General features: G+C 47.7%; 1 protein-coding gene across 5 annotated transcripts; it reads right to left on the reverse strand.

Annotated features, from left to right (window-relative positions):
* Positions 1-347: 347 nt before the first annotated feature.
* On the reverse strand, positions 348-13,058 carry HMGCS1 (3-hydroxy-3-methylglutaryl-CoA synthase 1). Of its 5 annotated transcripts, XM_082336396.1 has the most exons (11): positions 9,968-10,042; positions 7,924-8,381; positions 7,363-7,488; positions 6,677-6,841; positions 5,816-5,984; positions 5,523-5,693; positions 4,614-4,720; positions 4,140-4,265; positions 3,706-3,869; positions 3,201-3,307; positions 348-1,427 (listed from the first exon to the last, which is right to left on the reverse strand). In XM_082336396.1, the coding sequence occupies exons 1-10, from the start codon at positions 10,012-10,014 to the stop codon at positions 3,215-3,217; spliced, it is 1,626 nt and encodes a 541-aa protein (XP_082192522.1). In that variant the 5' UTR covers positions 10,015-10,042; the 3' UTR covers positions 348-1,427; positions 3,201-3,214. The 5 variants fall into 5 exon arrangements, with proteins under 5 accessions (XP_082192522.1, XP_082192524.1, XP_082192521.1 ...); XM_082336398.1 differs by lacking the exons at positions 348-1,427; positions 9,968-10,042 and adding an exon at positions 13,011-13,058 and having other exon boundaries at positions 1,475-3,307; XM_082336395.1 differs by lacking the exon at positions 348-1,427 and having other exon boundaries at positions 1,475-3,307.
* Positions 13,059-18,917: the final 5,859 nt, after the last annotated feature.

Consider the following 18,917-nt stretch of genomic DNA (forward strand, 5'->3'; position numbering starts at 1 on the left):
CAGGAACCAAGGAAGCGAAACAGGTAAGGGATCATTAGTGGAGGTGACCTTTTAGTAAAGATCAAATAGTACTGCATTTAACACACTTGGGAGATTCTCCGTACAGGCACCTAACAGCTAGCTTCTTGAAAAGCATTACCTTAGCTTGACACAACTTTACCACTGCAAACCAGGACGGTTTTTGCAGAGAACTAAATTTAAGCAGAAACCAGACTATAAGCTAAACAACTTCAAATTCTTCTTTAAGACTTCTTCAGCAAATTAGACATGATAAAATGTATATTAGAACTTTTTTTATTATTATTTAAAGAAACAGCAATGCTGCTCTTGACCACCTTCCTGATTTGTCACAATTCAGAAAGGCAAGTTAGGATGTGCTGCTTTAACCCTGCGCACGTGGTTGCAATTCCTAGTGCTCAGCTGGTTGGGCTATGACCTGCCAGCCTTCCGACACCTTCCATTAGGTGTACAATCCTGACCGTCTAGAACTGCTTGGAACCTAGTTGCACTCCAATAAAGAAAGATTTAAGTGTACTCCTAAACTCGTGTAGTTTTAAATTCTTGCTTTAGCACTAGGTATCAGTAAGCTGAATGCAACCAATAACCAAATTTGCTTATATATGGAGCATTACAGGCTTGTAGTAACTCCTGCTACACTACTTTGGCAAGAAAATCTGGCAAAAAGCTGATTTTGATACTCTTGACCAGTGCAAGTTAAAAGCTGGATAGCCTGACAACTCCAATTGTTCTGAGCATCACCAAGATGCAGATACTCCTATCTTCAGCTTTAGTTGCTTATTTTGTTCTTTAATCTCCAACACCACCAGCTGAAATGCAAATGGTGGTAAAGTGCAGTAGCTGTCCTTCTCTCAACAGGCAGAGCCGACATGCCTAAGCTAAGAGGTAGAGCCTGTATGATTTCAGTTAAGGCAACTAAACCAAACCAGTGCGAGGTTTAGAGAGGTACAGCTGGTGCTTTCAAACTCAAAGGCAGGATGCCTTATCTATTACCAGGACTAATGCGATGATCAGTTGACTTTAAAAGGAGTAATTGATGTAAATGAGCAACAGAGTGACTCTGCAAAGCCACCCACTGGAAACTGGACTCAGTGAGGCTCAGGTAAATAAAAAGCAAGAAGCAATCCCCCTTCATAGTTTTTCTGAGGGGGATAAAATACCATCTTTCATAAGACAGTAATAAAGATTAATTGTATTTCATAAGCTGGGAATGAATTCCTCCAATATAAACAGTTTCCATCTGAAAGCATTTAAGTTATCTTGAAACACAGCCCTGAAATAATGGGTTTGCACCTGCCTAAGCAACCCTTTCTTTCCACTCCTGTAATGGAATGAAAGATCCAGAAGGTCCACACAGCTTGTGAACCCACAGCTTCGGGTTTTCACAGGGCCAGTTTCCTCTTTCTTTCCTGTTAAAGAAAAACAAATGCATCCTGAAAACCCAACAAGTCAGCACTACTCCAACAGGTTTCAAAGATCTCAAACTTTATTTTAATAAAGGATCAGCCTCACAGACTGTGAGGTCCCTGTGGTTAACTTTCTGCCAGTAGCTCACTTCTTGGCTTGTCCACTGCCAGCAATGGACTTTGTTCCATGGCAATTTGTTTGTTTTTCTGGTGCCAAGATAAGTTTCACACGAGGGCAACCTAAACCAAAATACTTGCAAACACTATCGTCATGCATCATTGCTCCATCATTTTCAGCAGAACAAACAGATTAGTATTCATCAATTTATAATAAACAACTATTTTACCAAGGCTTGACTGTACAAATACAGCAAGTTATCAAATCCTAGTGAGTGACAGATAATACAAACACTTCATTACACACAAAAAACCCCTTGTAATTTAACAGACAAATCAGTTTCTCCTACTTTATATTAGATAATGTAGCTTTGTAGAATTAGCAAAGAAATAAATTCAACAAAACTTCATTCTGTACATTAGCTCAATTTAAATATATATTACAAGCTTACAAGGCTCATGTCATAGTTCATTTCCAGTCTGGGCTTTAAAAATCTACCCGACTGGACTCCCCATTAGCACTGTATATCTACCACTTGCAAAATGGATAGCTTTTAGCTTGCGTGTTGGGAACCGGGGGGGGGGGGGGGGGGGGGAGAAAGAAGAGACCCCACTCCTACAATATTACCAATAGTGAAAAGGACTTCAAAGTACAAAGCCAAATTCAAAGTTAGAAATAGTCTTTTAGAAATGTATTATATAAAGAATAGCGAGAGGCCAGAGCTCCAGACAAAGTGATCTTCCTCCCTACCTTTGTTTGCCAATTAAAACAGCTCCATAATATCTAGAAGTTTTATTTGAAAATTCTGCTGCCTTAAATACTTCTACTAAACAATCCTGACAGGTACCAAATCAATGAACCCAAGAATTACACCCTTTTTGTTCTTTAGAAGAAAAAAACTACTACCTCCCTTCTTTTTCCTCTTTCTTCCCAGGCTGCTGTGATTTATAATGCAGGTATAAAACACCTAATATGGATGTTAGGAGGAATTACGTAGTAAGTAACACCGTGGGTCACAGAGTTTCTTAAAAGAAAACCAGCTGTCAGTTTAGCCGTTCTTGACCCAGTCATTTCGACAGGGGAGAGAGATTCTCTTCCAGCAATGAGCGTTACTTGGTTCTACACCTCTCCCAAAGCAGTGGGATGATGGGAGGTAGACTGGGAGAAGAAAGGGAAGGTGGTAAAGGGGAGGAGAAGTGCAGTATTCAGAAGACTGACTGCTTACTGTCAAGGCACTGAGAACCCTAACATTAAAAGCTTGGACTATTTTGCCACACACGTGAGTACAAGTAGAAGTTAACAGTGTAGGTTTCAAGTCATTTTACATGGAAAGAGCAAGCAGAAGATTCTTTTTTTTTTTTCCTATGTACAAAGACCTTGTAATAGACTACAGCTACTACTCAGCAATTAAAAAAATTCAGACACGTTTAGGAATTCACACAGCCCCTGGCGAGTCCCTCCATCTCCAGTATATTCATGATTTTAGTGTTCTGAAAATAGTATAAATATCAGCACGCCATAGTATGACAAATCTTTTCAAGGAGCTTAAAACAGTTTTTCCATGCTCCAGTGAAGTACTACTGTACACTGAAACTTCAGCACTACCGCAATCCTTCTCTCTCTCTCACCCTACCCTCACACCTTGTTTCATTCCCCACCTCACAGAGGTATCTTAATGCTCCCCATTGGAAATGGCAACAGTAACGCCTTCAGATTCTGTTGTTGCAGGGATTCTTGGCACTTTCTTAGCAGGGCTTGGGATGTGCTAAGAAGAAGGGAAAAAAAACATTAAATACAGTTTTCTAGTTCAGACATTCATACTTCATGGCTAGTCCAACTCTCAGACAACATTCATGCTACACTGGACGGCTTGCTCTTAAGTCAATCAAATCGGTCATGCTTCATGCAAACTGATAGTGTGAAAAGAGCCAGTTTGTTCTCGTTTCATTCTTGTGCAGTTTCATTTGTGTTATGATGACATGTACTTTTTAAAATCCCATGTTCAATTTTTCAGTTCTGGCTTGCATGTTACATATGTTAACAAAGTATTTAACAGAACTTGTTAAAAGCACTTCCTCTTTTAACATACATGCACATGCTAAGACAAACACATAAACCGTTCCACCATTTATATCAAACTTTAAAAGAGTGCTGAGTGTTCACCTCATGAACAACGCCTGGGTGGACAACTTCAACTCCTGCCTCCAGAGGTCCATCCCCCATCAGCGGGCGCCGCGCGTAAGTTCTCCTGTGTTTTTCATCCACACGCACAAGGTACCACGTTCCCTCAAAGAGATCGTCTATCGAACACTGTGGAATATAGTTGGCTGTAAAAAAGACAGTAAACACACTGTTAGCTGGGTCCTGGTGAGAGTGTTACACAAGACAGGCCTTTGCAGTTTGGACACAGTCAGACAGAAAATACAGGTTTGCATTTTCATTTCAGCCACATTGGGCCAATGACACCAAGCTCTTCAGAAGAAGAAAGGGTGGGACACGTCCTTCGTTCTACACCCTAATCGTTTACAGTCATGCGAACTGAGTGAGGAGCATTTTGCTCTAAGGCTAGGCATGATTTACGTTTATGAAGTTCTTACCCAAGTGATGAGTTTCCTGCCTAATCTTCATGTTCTCAGCAAAGACATCAGGTGAAATACATTTTCTTGAGTCAAGTCTTGTTTGGAGATCAGAAAGGCTGGCAGTTATTTTGTCCAGTGCAGAACCTACGATACAAAACCATCGTGTAAGGTACCACCAGTGCTGAGAACTGCACGGTAGCATGTTAACACTTCAAGCCCATTCAAAATATTTTGCCCTACAGAAGCTAAACTTTTAGTCATTTAAAGATATCCCCACTCACTCAATCAAAACGTTAACAGAGTTTGAAGAATATTATTTACTTGCGCAAGGAGATACTTAAACATTCCCTGGAGCTGGAACATCTTCAGTTTAACGTTACTGTCATTAGGCATTGTTCTGTAGGTTTACTTATGCCGGTGGGTAGTGTAACAAGGCATTTAGAGGTGAGCTGTGCAAGGGAGTTAAAATCAACGTCTCTTCCGTTCACTCACCAGGAGTGGCATCCTGTGTCACTCTGATGGAATACAGCGTAGCAGCGAAACCAGAGCCGTATGAGAACACGCTGATTCTCTGTCCCGCGAGCTGCTCTGGGGGGTACCTGCACATCAAGCGACACTTGTTTGAAGTGAGAATTAAGCCAGGGTGCCAATTTTAAATAACGAGAAACTGCAGCTAGCTTAGAAAAAGCAGCCAGCAAACAATATTGGCTACAATACACGTTTAGCATGCTATGTGCATAAATGCTGACTTTTAAAAACAGAGTTTCAAACACTGCTGTTAGGAGTTCCAAAGCAGCCTAAGCAAAACAGAGCAAAGAAATGCCCAGAATATGATTCTCTAGAAGGCAGCCAATTTTCATTCTTAAGTGACCTAAAGCATAAAATGAACAACCACATCTTGGAAAGCAAAGTCAGAATAAAGAAAAAAGGATCCAAGAGGAATTTAAACTTCACATGATTTTGTAAAAGTCTGTCATTGCAAAAAAAAAAAAAAATTGTCAAGTAAATACTAATTTGATTTGGCTTTGCTTATTATAGTGCAACAAAGGAGGTATTCCCACTCTCTTTTCCAGTGGTTTTTTTAGGGGGGTGGGGGGTGTTGCGGGGAGGAGAGATAAGGTTGAGGCTGGGAAAAAACACCACCTTGCAATTAAGATCCTACTTTGGAAGGCAGCAAGGAGCTGTTTCAGATCAGCTTCTGACACAGAAGTTTTGAACCTGCTTGTCACTTGGACTGATTGTGTGTGCAGAATAGTTTTTTAACTTTAGTCTTGCTGCTTAAGGCTATCTAGTAAGAAAAGGTTTGCTAGATGGTGCTTTTACAAAAGGCTTTCTGAAACAAAAACCTTTTATGACCTTACATATAAAAAGCTACGACCTTTTTTCCAATGTTATGCTTACTGGGCTAGAAGAGAGGCAAGGCAACCATAGACTGAAGGGGTATACATATTTCCATTCTGATTGGATACGAGTAACGAAGCTTTGGTTTTCTGATTGAAGAGCTCTGCACTAGCTTTCATAAAAGCTTTTTCCACATCTCTGTCAAAATATGTATCTTCAAGTTTTACATCCCTATCAAAAAAAAAAAAAAAAGATTTCAGAAACAGTTACTAAAATAGCAGAAAGTAAAAACACACCTCGGATGTTTAACAAATTAAGATTACGTGAATAAGGAAGACAGCAGCCATTCTCACCTGAAAGCTTCCAGACCACTGAAAACACCGTTTGCTGTTTCTGGGTTCTGGTCACTGAGAAAGTCATTCAGCAACAGCCTAGCCACAGATTTCTGTACTAGTTTACAGTAGGGAGAATGAAAGATCATGAATCCAAAGTCATTCAAGGTGAAACGTCTGTCTGTCCCCTCTGGAAGTGGCAGAAAAGTTGTGTTACAACTTATGTTTAGTACTCGCTTCAACTATGAAAATAAAATAGGGGGATAGCAGGATACGAGTCATCATAACACGTTGGCATGCAAGAGACAACCGTAAGACTAACTATTGCTGTCAAGTTCAATTAAAACACTGCTGCTACTTCTATTTAAAAATTAGGTTTTTACTGATCTTGTGCACCAACTAACAATGTTTGCCCTCCTTCTAGAAGAAAAATATACCAGCTTAACAGAATGTCCATATTTCTACCCAGCATTTTGACACAACAAATAATCTACTTCATTTAACTCTCTAATCTTCACATCTATGCTCAATATGAGTGAAGCAATTACTAAACATATGGGGTAAAAAAAAATCAGTATCGTTACATAACATTTAAATATTAACCTCAATATCTTAAGAGCCTGGGCGGAGGGGGTCATAACAGGCTTTTAAGGAAGGGATTATACATTGCACCAACAAAAGCCTGTAGCAACTGCTCCTTATTGATGACCAGGTACTTAGCCATACCAGAACAGAAATAAGACACTTCTTATGGGAGAGAGCAAACATTTCAATTGCCTCAGAACACACCAACACAAAGAAAGGGACAATATACTAGTCTTCAGATTGGATGCTAAAACTTGAAAATATATTGTCTGTGTAGCTACATGTTCCAGTACATACCCTTTTGCCACTGGGCGTGGATTTTGTTGCGATAGACAGTATAGCAGCGATCTAATGCACTGAGGTAGCACTGTATAGATAGTTTGCCATCAACGACAGGATATTCAGAGACCATATCTGGTTTATAGAAGTCGTACGCATGCTGCATGTGGGTTCCACGCAACCCTGATGGACAGAAATTGACAGAAGTTGAAAATTACTTTATTCAGCTGCTTTGAGTCAATTTGAATACATCACTTAACACATGTGGGGAAACAAGCAATATTTGGCCCCAGTCGAGCAGGTTTTCATAGCACTTCAGACCCTTTAAGGTAACGTTTCACACAGTTCTCAATGGCCTGTTAAGTACGGTAGGACTGAGCGTCACAAACACAATTAAGAAGTTATTTTCATCATTTCGCCTTGGAAGTAGAGCGCTGTGTTATTCAGCTCTAGCCCACTCTCTGTCAATTTCATTGGAGAATCCCCAAGCAAATAAACAGACAGGAGCACCTCCAGCTGCTCCTTGCTGCCTCCCATAACGGGACTTGGCTAAGACAGCCCAGAGCAAGAGGAGACAAAGTACAATTTCTGACATTAGTGGGAGTTAATCCAGCGCTCCAGCAACCCACAAAAAACAGGGGACAGGCTTCAGAACAGATCCAGTTATCTGGCTGAACAGTATTTCATTTTCTCACAGGACTAACCTCTCTCAAAAATTAACGGAGCATTTGGACCAACTAGCATAGCAACCGCACCAGCTCCACCTGTTGGCCTGGCATTCCCAGTGGCATACACAGCTATGTCTCCAGCAACAACAAGCGCGTAGCGTCCTGTCAAAAGCACACAGAAATAACCATGAGAAATAGCCAAGAATCTAGCCCATTTTAATATCCGTCCGCAACTTTTAGACTTATATTATAGCAGAGATCTCTGTTATAGCAGAGATAACCTATATTACAGGTTATAGCAGAGATGACCCCAAGATTAAGGGGATCTTCAATCCTGAATTTTCCCCCACATTTCAATTCCCTGGCAGCCACCAAAATTTACAGGAAAAGACCAGCGATTATTAGCCACATCTTTACTTCTTGCACTGTAACTGAACTAGTGGCAAATACCCAGAGCATTTAAAAAAAAGACTTCAGAAGAGAAAAATAGTTTACCCTCTGAGTTTTATACAGCTAAACATGAACACTGCCATTACAAGGCAGACTACTCGAAACCAGAGGATGATGCAACTTTTCAAGAAAATACCCTGAACTCACCATCCCAAGAGCTGGACTCGATCCAATTAATAGCGTTAAAAAGAGCAGCGGTGCCTCCATAGCACGCATTGGTGGTGTCGATTCCTTCTACATCCGTATTACCAGACTCTTCAAAAAGCTGCATCAGAACAGTCTTCACAGATTTTGATTTATCGATGATCGTCTCCGTTCCAACTTCTAATCTCCCGATACAATCATAGGAAAGGCTGTTCCTCTCCATGAGCTTCTGAACCACAGTCAAGCAGAGAGAATTGATATCCTCGCGGTCTGAGCAGAACCCCATCTTTGACTGGCCTAGCCCAATGGTGTATTTCCCAGCATCCACACCATCGTACTTCTCCAGCTCTGTCTGGTCAACATACTGAGAGGGAAAATATATTTCCAGTGCAACAATTCCCACATCCTTGGGCCAACAGGATTCAGCATTCACTGGAAGAGACCCAGGCATCGTGGTAGATCTTTAAGAAAAAAAGAAAACCACAAAAACAGCTGATTTATTCACATCCATTTCGAGAGACCTACTTTCATCTTCTGTAGGTTTACAGAAAAAGTTAAGTTGCAGGTATTCTACAACGTCATCTGCAAAAGGCAAGCCTTTGCGTCAGGGGAGACTTTGGTCTGAGCATACTGTAAACATCAACATAAAATGTTACAAAGCTTCTAGTAAGAAGTACTTTCAAGTGAAAACACAAATTTCAGCCCTGGAGATGAACAGATGTCGCTTATGCCCAAGTTATTTCACTGAAGCAAAACACAGGCTTAGTAAGCGTTCAGTGTCTGAGAAATTAGTCTTAATGTCCATTATTCTACTTTTGCTTATACGGAAACTCTCGGTTTTACACAGCCAAGCTAGAAACATTGGATTTTTTTTTAAATGTTGCTAGTCGAGCACTTAAGTTTAAAATTTATCCTTACCAGGAAATCTCTGCCTTAGAACACGCCAGGACTTTTCAAAATTGTTTTTATTGTTAAACGAAATGATCCAAGTTGCTCCATTTTGTTTATACTTGTAATAAAGATAGCAGAAATTTTTTTTGTGTGGCAGGGTTTTTTGTATTTTTGGTTGGCTTTGTTTGTTTGTTTGTTTGTTTTAAGCCTACTCTGTTTTGGCATTCCGGAACACTGGAATTCCTAACGCCAGGCCTGGAGGAATATTTCACAGGCTGAGATGAACACACAGGGCTTCTCCCTGAGAGACCCAGTTTTCTTATTTTAACCCCACAACTTCATTGTCACTACATTCGAGAGTGTACTACACTGTAGGATACACGACGCCCCATTACTTCAACCCTGTCCCTGTTACCCAGACAGGCACCCTCCGCCTGTACTTGTGCTCACACCCTTACAGAGCGCTTCTCCCTTTTGTGCACAGCTGCAGGTACCATCGCAGCTTCTTCCACAAAGCCATGGATGACGGGATAACGCCTTTCTCCGCAGGAATGACGACTTTACAGGATGCATATTCAGACAAGCGTTAGGAAAGCACTAAGAGTGTTTGCTGTTACAGGCACAGCCTAATGTAAGACCGAAGGTAAGAGCACACAGCTCGCCACTCCTTTGGATTGCCTCTGACAAAGCTTCAACCACGTCTATGATGGATGTAAAATAAGCTTTTTAAGCGTTTCTCTTGTAGCCTTTATTGATATTAAAACGCGTAAAGGGGGGACAAAAGGCGGTTTAAAGGCGCTCACTGGAGCGCTGCGGAGCAGCCGCACGGCGCCCTGCCGCGATGCTGAGCACCACCCCCCTCCCCGCGCCCTCCGCCGCCCCCCTCCCTGCCCGACCGGCGCCTCTTCGCCCCCCCCCGCCGCGCTGCCGCGCAGCCCCTCGCCTCAGCCGACCCGGCCCCGCGGAGGGCGGCGAGGCCGCCCCCAGCGCCTCAAGGTTACCCGGGACCCGGCCGAGCGCCCGGCGAAGGAGCCACCCGCCCGGCCCGGGCCGCCAGGCCGCGCGCCCCGCCCGCGGCCTGGACCCACCACCACGCGGAGCCCCACCGCTGCCCGCCTTCCCACCTCGCGCGGCGGCGGCGGCCCGCGGCCCTTACACGTTACGGAAGCCCATGACCGGCTGCCGGCGCGGCGGAGCGCGCATGCGCCGATGCCGCGTCCGGATGGGGCGGGCGCGGATCCCGCCTCTTCCGCGGGGGCGGGGGCGTCACCTCCCGGCCGCGGCAACGCTGCTGCCCGGACCGCAGCGCGGGATGGAACCCCGCAGCACCACGAAGGCAGAAATACCCAGAAAAACAATTAAACATTTAAATAAAACCCACCAGCACCCAAATTTCCCCTTTTATTGGTTTTGTTGTTGTCTTTTTTTTTTTTTAAAAAAAACCCTGGCCACCCCATCCCGCCGGCACCTCGCCCTATCTGCATTTATTTTTTAACGTTTCTCAGATGCTGCCCGCTGCGGGTTTTGGTGTTTTTTGGGGTTTTTTTTTTGGGGGGGGGGGGGGGGGGGGGTGTTTTTTTTTTTTTTTCTTCCCACGGCTGTGGCGCAGCAGTGCCGTCTCTTGCTTTGAACTAGCTGGAGCGCAAAAAAACCCAAAAAATAAAAAAGCAATGAAAACATAATTTCTGCCTCCGGAGCGCTGGCGGGCAGGATTACAGATCTGCCATGGCACAGCAGGAGGTTGACACCGTTAGAAACAGGGTGGCCATCGCTGCTTTCCCAAAGCCACAGCCAGGGAAGGGAGCGCGGTGGTCCAGAGACTCCCCGCGCGCTGCGGGGGCAAGGTCGTGTCCCCTCTCGGCAGCACGAGAAAGTCACACACCTCTCCTGGAGATACAGAGCCGCGCTGGGGTCCAAAATTTGCTCCAAGAGCTGTGTTTTACCCCAAATCTGCATAGGCGCTGCAGGGGATGCTTCCCGGCTCCCCGTATGAACGCAGCCATACCACCAACAGCGAGATCCCAAGGTACCAGCTGGGAAAAGGACTTTGGGGTCCAGCTCTTTCTGGCACAAAACACCTCTCTTTTGAAGAAAGGGGACAAAAAGTTAATATAGACCGCTGCCAGCTCAGCACAGTGTCTGGCAGCCACCCCAAGGGCAAGCCTTGTACGCAGAGCAGAGCTCATTCCTGCTCCAAGAGCCAGAAAGCTGAACGTTACAGGCTGCAGAGGCTCTCAGAGGCTTAATTTTAATTAAGTTATACAATAAAAGGCAATGCATGCAGCACATAACGGAGTTGACCTGTAGCAGCCATAGAACAACAATGGCTTTTAACCGGGCAGTGAATTACTAGGGAACTCGGCATGCCAAAAGAACCTGCATTATTGGTGAGGGCTGAGGAAAACACTCTGCCCTGCGCTTACTCCTTGCAGAACTTTGAGATCAAAACCGGCATTTAATACGTATTACTCGCTGCTGTTCTCCCATCAGAAAACTTTCTGCAGAAGACAACTAAAGGGAGGCTCCTTCTATTGTACTGCCATGGCTCACCCAATACCAAGCTCACCAAATGTCCCCAGCGTCGCGGCAGGCAGGGCTATCGGGCTGCACCGCAATGAAAATCACTGCTTTATAAGCTTGCTTTGATCACTGAAGCAAATGGGACATATGACACCTTAAGTCAGTCAGTCATTACAGGAAAAAATTTGTTTACTTGATGTAAAACAAACAGCCTTTTGTCCTCCTGGTCAAACAGCAAACAACATCCTGTCATTGAGGTTTTACTGAAAATGAGGGAGTACTCAAAAGTACAATTTCCTTTAAAAGACTGAGAACCCCAAGTGCTTTAATATCAAGAAATGAGAAACCTGCTTTGTTTTGCATCCCCTTAGGATTCTGCAGGGAATGAACGAGCAGCATGAAACAGCCACGACCTTCTGCCAGTGTTGCCAGAAATACATTCTCCCACAGCAACCGGTGGCTTTCACTGTCTTTGTTAAGAACTGGAGAATATTCTGTCAATAATTTGCCTTTATTATTTCCTGCTTAGGTTTTTCATTCATACAGAACACTTGACCAAAAGTTGGAAAATAAGCCCCTGGCCCGTTTGCGACCAGCAATGCATTTGTTAACCCCCTCCAGCGTTTTACCCCTGGGGGACCCGGAGAAGGGACTTCGCTGGTGGAAGCGGAGCCCCCTCGGGCTGTTTTTCAGAAGTTAAACAGTGATGACCAGGCAGCGTCAGCCATGACGTCATTTAAACACACCTCGTTATCCCCGCAGAGCCGAAAGGCTTAGGGGCACCAGGCGCAGGGACCGCGGCACCGCTCACCCGCGGGCCGGGGCTGCGCCGCAGACCCCGGGGACCCCCCGCGCCCCCCCGCGCCGGGCTCCGCCGGCAACACGGGCGGGTGTCGGGGTGCCCGCGCCCCTGCAACCACCGCCATCACGACAGAAGGCGACGGCAGCCCGGGGGGCAGCGCGCGGCTGCCGGTGCCCTGCACGATGGGGGGCGTGGGCAGGGGGACACGCCCTGCGTGGGCGCCTCTGTCGCGACACCGAGAGGCGACGAAGGGACACGCCGAGGTCCCCGCCGCTCTCAGGCTTCCCCGCGGCCCCCGAGGCGGGGGCGGCGCCCCGCAGCAGCCGCCGGCCGCGGCTCACCCACCCGGGGGCCTCCCCGGGGGCGGGGGGGCAGCGCCCAGGGCCCCGGCACCGGGGACGCCGGCCGCCAGCGGGCGATGGCCTCGCCGGCTGCCCGGGCCGGCAGCGGGGAGCGCCGCACGCCGCGGGGGATGCTCCGTGATGCTCGGGGCCGCGCCCGGCGCGGCGTGCGGACGGCGCTTCGTTAAAAGGCACCCAGGCGCGCCTTCTCTTGTGGTTTTTTTTTCTTCCTTTCCCCCCTCTTTTTTCCCCCCTTTTTTCCTTTTTTTTTTTTTTCCCCCCTCCTTCCCTCCCTCCGCACCTTGCCGCACTGCAGGCGCTGCTCCAAGCGTGCCTGCATCCCCTGCGAGCACCGCTCCCAGCCCCGCCGCCCCATCCCAAGCCCCGCGGGCGGGGCCGCAGCCCCGCCGCCCCACGCGTGCCTGCCCCACGCCGCGGCCGAGGGGAGAGGCAGGGGCCGCCGCTCGGCGCCGAGCCAATGGTGGGCAGCGCAGGCCGCCCAGCCCGGGAGCGCCCGGGCCCCGCGCCGCCCTCACCTGCCGCAGGCGATGGCGATGATGGCTGCGCTGCCGCTCCGCGCCCTGGCCCGGTCCCGCGCACGGGGGAAACACACGGGTCGCCGGCGCGCGGCGCCTTTAAACAGCCGCGCCGCCCGGGCCGCGGCCCGCGCCCTGAGCGGCAGCTCCCCCCGCCAATCGCAGCCACCGCCGCCCGGGTCCCGCCCGCCGGCCGGCCCGCAGCCGGCGGAGGAGGCGGAGGGAATGGTGTGAGAAAGTGACGCGGCGTGGCCAGAGGGCGGCGCGCCAATGAGGACGCGGCAGAGACGGCGGGCGCTCAATGGGAGCCGAGCGCAGCGCGGGGGCAGCCAATGGGAGCGCGCTGCCGAGCGCGGGTGAGAGTAGGACGGCTGCCGGTCCCCGGCCGGGCGAGGAGGCGGTTGCCCGGCAACGGGCGGCGGGGCCCGCCCGGGCCCGCCGGGAGCCGCCCCTCGGGGCGCCCCGGCCCGCGGGGTCCCAGCGGGAGGCGGCAGCGTGGCCGAGGGGAGCCCCGGGGCCCTTGGTGGCGGCGAGGCCGTGAGGCGCGGGCCGGGGCCTGCGGGGCGGCGGGGGACCGTGGCGCAGGTAACCCGCCTCGGGAAGCGCAGCCCCACGCCCGAGGCCGGTGCCATCCCTCGCCTGTGGAACCTGCCCGCAGCCCTTCCCTCGGCGGGCCGGGACCAGGCCCTCGGGGCCTGCGCGGGGGCTCTGCCCGCGAAATGGCTTCACGGGGGATGCGGGGTCCGGCCCTGCCTGCCCCGGCCCCGCCGCGGCAGTCTCGTCCCGGCGTGGTAAAGCAGGAGCGTGCGGGGCCGCATCTCCTGGCGTCGCTGCGGCCTGGGCCATGCACAGCGAGCTGAGTTACGGGTTCCACACGCCGGCCTCTGCAGACTTCAGGCCGGTGGTGATTCAAGGCCAGGCTGGCCGGGGCTTTGAGCAACCTGGTCGAGTGGAAGGTGTCCCTGCCCATGGCGGGGGGGCTGGAGCTAGGTGATCTTTAAGGTCCCTTCCAACCCAAACCGTTCTGTGATTCTATGAAATCCAGTTAATCCATTGCTGCGCAGGTTACTGAGCGTCCCCAGGGGAGTCCTCCCTGCCAGGACTAGGAGTGCAAACCTTTGCTGCAGATGGGAAACTGCTCCATTAAACTCACACACAAGTTTTAAAGCCTGGATAATTTTGTTCTAAAACACTGCTTGAGTCAAAGAAATATACTCCCTTAGCAGCTGGGGTCAGCTTCTGTGACATCTGATTGCCACAGCTTGCAGAAGACACCACCTCGCTCACCTCACACAGTAGCAGGGTGTTAGAACTGTGTTATTTCCACTGTCTGAGGGGCAGGTAAAGATAATGCAAAAGAAAGGGAAAAACTGCCATTGGAAGTCTTAACTCCTGTTTGTTGAATCTGATTTGAACTTGTAACTGTTCTGCTGTTGACATGTGAAGTCACAGATTTGTTGTATAACTCTTTGTAGTGCAAAGATTGAGAAATACTATTGAGAAATTGAGAGGAGAAGTTTTATTTGCATGTGTTATCCTGCAGTCTTCTGATAAGCTCGTACTAGTCTGTGTACAAGCCAGTTCCACTTGTGATTCTGAAAAAATACGTTGACAAAACGCAAACTCAATAGGCGATGACATAGTTACATCATGTGGACACCCTGTTATCTTCTGTGCCTACAGACCAAACAGACTTCTTGTTAGAAAAGTTGAACTTCTGCTCTGGGAATCTAAAACTTCAATTCTTCCTTCTTTTCCCTTCCTACCAAAAAAAAAAAAAACACCGAACCCAAGACCAAAACCACAACTGTGTCCTTGTTCTAGACTTAAAAGCGGGCTCCTAATGCCAGCATCTCATTATATGCTTTGGTGGTAAAATGGTTCCTGACATCAGTTGAAGTTAGCAAATGTGAAGCCCCTCTACAAGAAGGGTCGGAAGGAGGATCTGGGGAACTACAGGCCTGTCAGCCTGACCTCGGTGCCGGGGAAGGTCATGGAGCAGATCATCTTGAGTGCCATTACGCAGCACGTGTGGGGCAACCAGGGGATCAGGCCCAGCCAGCATGGGTTCATGAAAGGGAGATCCTGCTTCACTAACCTGGTCTCCTTCTATGACAAGGTGACCTGCTTAGTGGATGAAGGGAAGGCTGTGGATGTTGTCTACCTGGACTTTAGTAAGGCCTTTGACACTGTCTCCCACAGCATTCTTCTGGAGAAGCTGGCTGCTCACGGCTTGGATGGGTGCACTCTGCGCTGGGTTAAAAACTGGCTGGACGACCGAGTCCAGAGAGTGGTGGTGAATGGAGTCAAATCCAGTTGGCAGCCGGTCACGAGTGGTGTTCCCCAGGGCTCAGTACTGGGGCCAGTCCTGTTCAATGTCTTTATCAATGATCTGGATGAGGGGATGGAGTGCACCCTCAGTAAATTTGCAGATGACACCAAGTTGGGTGGGAGTGTCGATCTGCTGGAGGGTAGGAAGGCCCTACAGAGGGACCTGGACAGGCTGGATCGATGGGCCGGGGCCAACTGTATGAGGTTCAACAAGGCCAAGTGCCGAGTCCTGCACTTGGGTCACAACAACCCCATGCAACGCTACAGGCTGGGGGAGGAGTGGCTGGAGAGCTGCCTGGCGGAAAAGGACCTGGGGGTGTTGGTTGACAGCCGCCTGAACATGAGCCAGCAGTGTGCCCAGGTGGCCAAGAGGGCCAATGGCATCCTGGCCTGTATCAGAAATAGCGTGGCCAGCAGGACCAGGGAGGTGATAGTGCCCCTGTGCTCGGCACTGGTGAGGCCGCACCTCAAATACTGTGTTCAGTTTTGGGCCCCTCACTACAAGAAGGACATGGAGGTGCTGGAGTGTGTCCAGAGGAGGGCAATGAAGCTGGTGAAGGGTCTGGAGCACAAGTCTTATGAGGAGCGGCTGAGGGAGCTGGGGTTGTTTAGCCTGGAGAAGAGGAGGCTGAGGGGAGACCTTATTGCTCTCTACAACTACCTGAAAGGAGGTTGTAGTGAGGTGGGGGTCGGTCTCTTCTCCCCAGTAACAAGTGATAGGATGAGAGGAAACTGCCTCAAGCAGCGCCAGGGAAAGTTTAGGTTGGATATTAGGAAAAACTTCTTCACCGAAAGGGTAGTCAGGCACTGGACCAGGCTGCCCGGGGAAGTGGTTGAGTCTCCATCCCTGGAGGTATTTAAAAGCCGTGTAGGTGTGGTGGTTAGGGACATGGTTTAGTGGTGGACTTGGCAGTGCCAGGTTACCGGTTGGACTTGATGATCTTAAGGGTCTTTTCCAACCTTAACGATTCTATGATTCTATGATCAGGATACTTGGAGTGTTCTGGCTTTAGAGAAGCACAGGCGCTCAGGAGGAGATGAAGTAGTCCATCTTGTTGAATTTGCAGGAGCTTGGGTTAGGGCTGCGAGCGCACCCTGAGACCTTGCAGCCCCTTCCCCGCTCCCGGGGGGCTTAGCTGCCCGTGCGCGAGGCCAGCTCCGGTACAAAGCACTGATGCAGCCTGGGATGGGGCTGCAGTGAAAAGAGCTGTGTGACCAGGAGCGGTGAGGAGCCTCCTTGGTGGCCTCTTGCCCTTCTCTTGGGAGCTGCCTTTGAACTCGGGGCCCTTGCCTGAGCAGCACCGCGGGCGTTCCTGTGCCTGGCGACGTCCCTTGCTGATCCTGACCCACTGACTTGACCTCCCATCTTCACCTCCAACCTGCTCATCACTGTAGCCTTGTCTGGAACCCCAAACTCTTGGCTGACCCTGCTTGCCGTCACTGGCCCTGCTCTGCTTTTTTCTTCGGGCGCTGTGAGAGCGTGCCCTTACGGTGAGGTCGCTGCCCTGCCAGCCTTGTTGTCACATTCAGCTCCTGGCTCACCTGCCCTTGCAGAGCAGCCTGCCCTTGCTGCTCCCCGACGGCTTAAATCTGCTTGCCTGTAAGCCTGCACTTACATGGTGGTGTGTTTTTTTTTTTTTCTGATAAATGTCATATTTGCTTTTAAAACGGTAAAGGCAGAATTGGTTTTTGGAATTGTTTTTTTGGTGCGTAGTCAACAATAAACGCAGATGTAAATAGCGACCTTCTTATCTTTATTACATCTTCACAGATCTGATCAAAAAAAGGTGACAAAATGACTAAGATTAGCTTGGGGAGATGATCCATATTATTGCTTTCTTTTCCATGGTCCATGATCCAAGATAATGAGTGACATCCCGTAGTCTTTGACATTAACTTTCTGTGTGAAATAGTATGACATAGACATGCATGAAATCATTGCTATTAATTTAAAACAATGTATTTGCAAAAAAAATCCCCACCAAATTAACCACCTATAGCCAACAAAGTTATAACCATGTTCTCCTATTGTGCCAGTACTGAAGTGCGTTTAAAGATTACACCCTGCAGACGATGAAGGAAAGCTAAAAGATAAAATGTGATGGACAGTTGCTGGATTTTCAGAATTTTAAAACTGAGGTTAAGGACACAATGCAGTCCCAGTTTTTTAACAATTATCTGAAGTTAAATTCAGAGACCAGGTATCTAATCTATGCTGCTAAAAGCAATGTATTTGTCTCCTCGGGATGTGTCTGGATCCACATGCTAATTTAAATTTACATCAAGTCCAGACATCCTCCTCTTGCAGACTAGTTTGATGACTAATTCTTTATAGCCTAAGATCTACTAGTTTTTCTTATTAATTAGTAAAATTTATTTTATAATTGTTGTCAATAGCATTATTCTTTTTATTCAGCTTTATGAGGCTCCTGTCTGCTTTTCCTGTCACGGACTGTATTGCAAGGGAATACTTACAAGAAACTACTATTATTTCTTCACAAGTAAAGGATTGGCCTATACTGCTATTGCGATAGACTACGATTGCTTTATATTAATTTCTTGGAAAGATTCCAGTAATAACGTTAAAGTGGTTGGTGAATCTTGTTCCAAAACTCTTAGGTAATTAATTATAGTCCTCTAACCAAATTATGCTGCAGGCATGTGATGGCCAGTATTTCCATCCCAGCTTGTGAGGATGCAGCTAGTTTTCCTTTCATGGCTCTAGAGCTTAACCCATCTGTCCAGTGAGATTTTTCAATCGAGACTGTATTCGGTAATTTGGACTAATATACCAAAATGAATGCTGCACCTTGGTAACCTTAGAACTGGAAACCTGAGAAAGGAGAGGCCCATTTAATAAAGATGGTATTACCAAAGAAACTCAGCGTAACTCAGGATAACCTTGGAGCAGAAACATGCTCAGATGCTGCTAGTGAGAGGACAAACACACTTCCTCTTTCTCCATTAAAATCCAGCCTGTTTTGATAAAAGAGGAGTTTGAATTTGAGTCTCTCTCACCATTTTTCAGCTGTGTAAAAGTGGGCAGACTCTCCTCATCCAGTACTGTTTTGAAGGAAAAGTGTTTGCTGTCCAATGACTCACCTTTACTTCTAGTTTTAAGCCCGTGTGTCAAATTTAGGGTGCCGGTTTTGTCTCAATAGACCCAACAGGTTCTTTGCCTCTGTTTAGTAATTCTTAAGCAATTCTATCTGTGACTTTTTCTAAAGCCTCCTAGATAGAGACCGTCATATTAGGTTAAGACTCTTAAAATAAACGAAACAGCTAGATGATTAAAGCTGTTCCTTAAAACCGCTTAAGAGTGAATTTATTGCAATTTTCAGGAATATGAATTACAGGCCTAATTTGAATTTAATTCAATGGGAGCTACACTTCTAAGTCACTAAAATACTCACTGGGGTTTTCAGACGCACCCAACTACATCTTTAGGTGACTAAACCCGTTGAAAAGAGACCTTTAGCCAGCATTTTCAGGAAAAACAAAGCCCTGTGCCGTAATAATTTCTTCCACAAAACAAGATGTTGAGATGACTTTACTGCAAAAAGTATTGATTTTATT

This window comes from Platalea leucorodia (genome assembly GCF_965183815.1).
Source record: "Platalea leucorodia genome assembly, chromosome: Z".
Classification (NCBI taxonomy): domain Eukaryota; kingdom Metazoa; phylum Chordata; class Aves; order Pelecaniformes; family Threskiornithidae; genus Platalea; species Platalea leucorodia.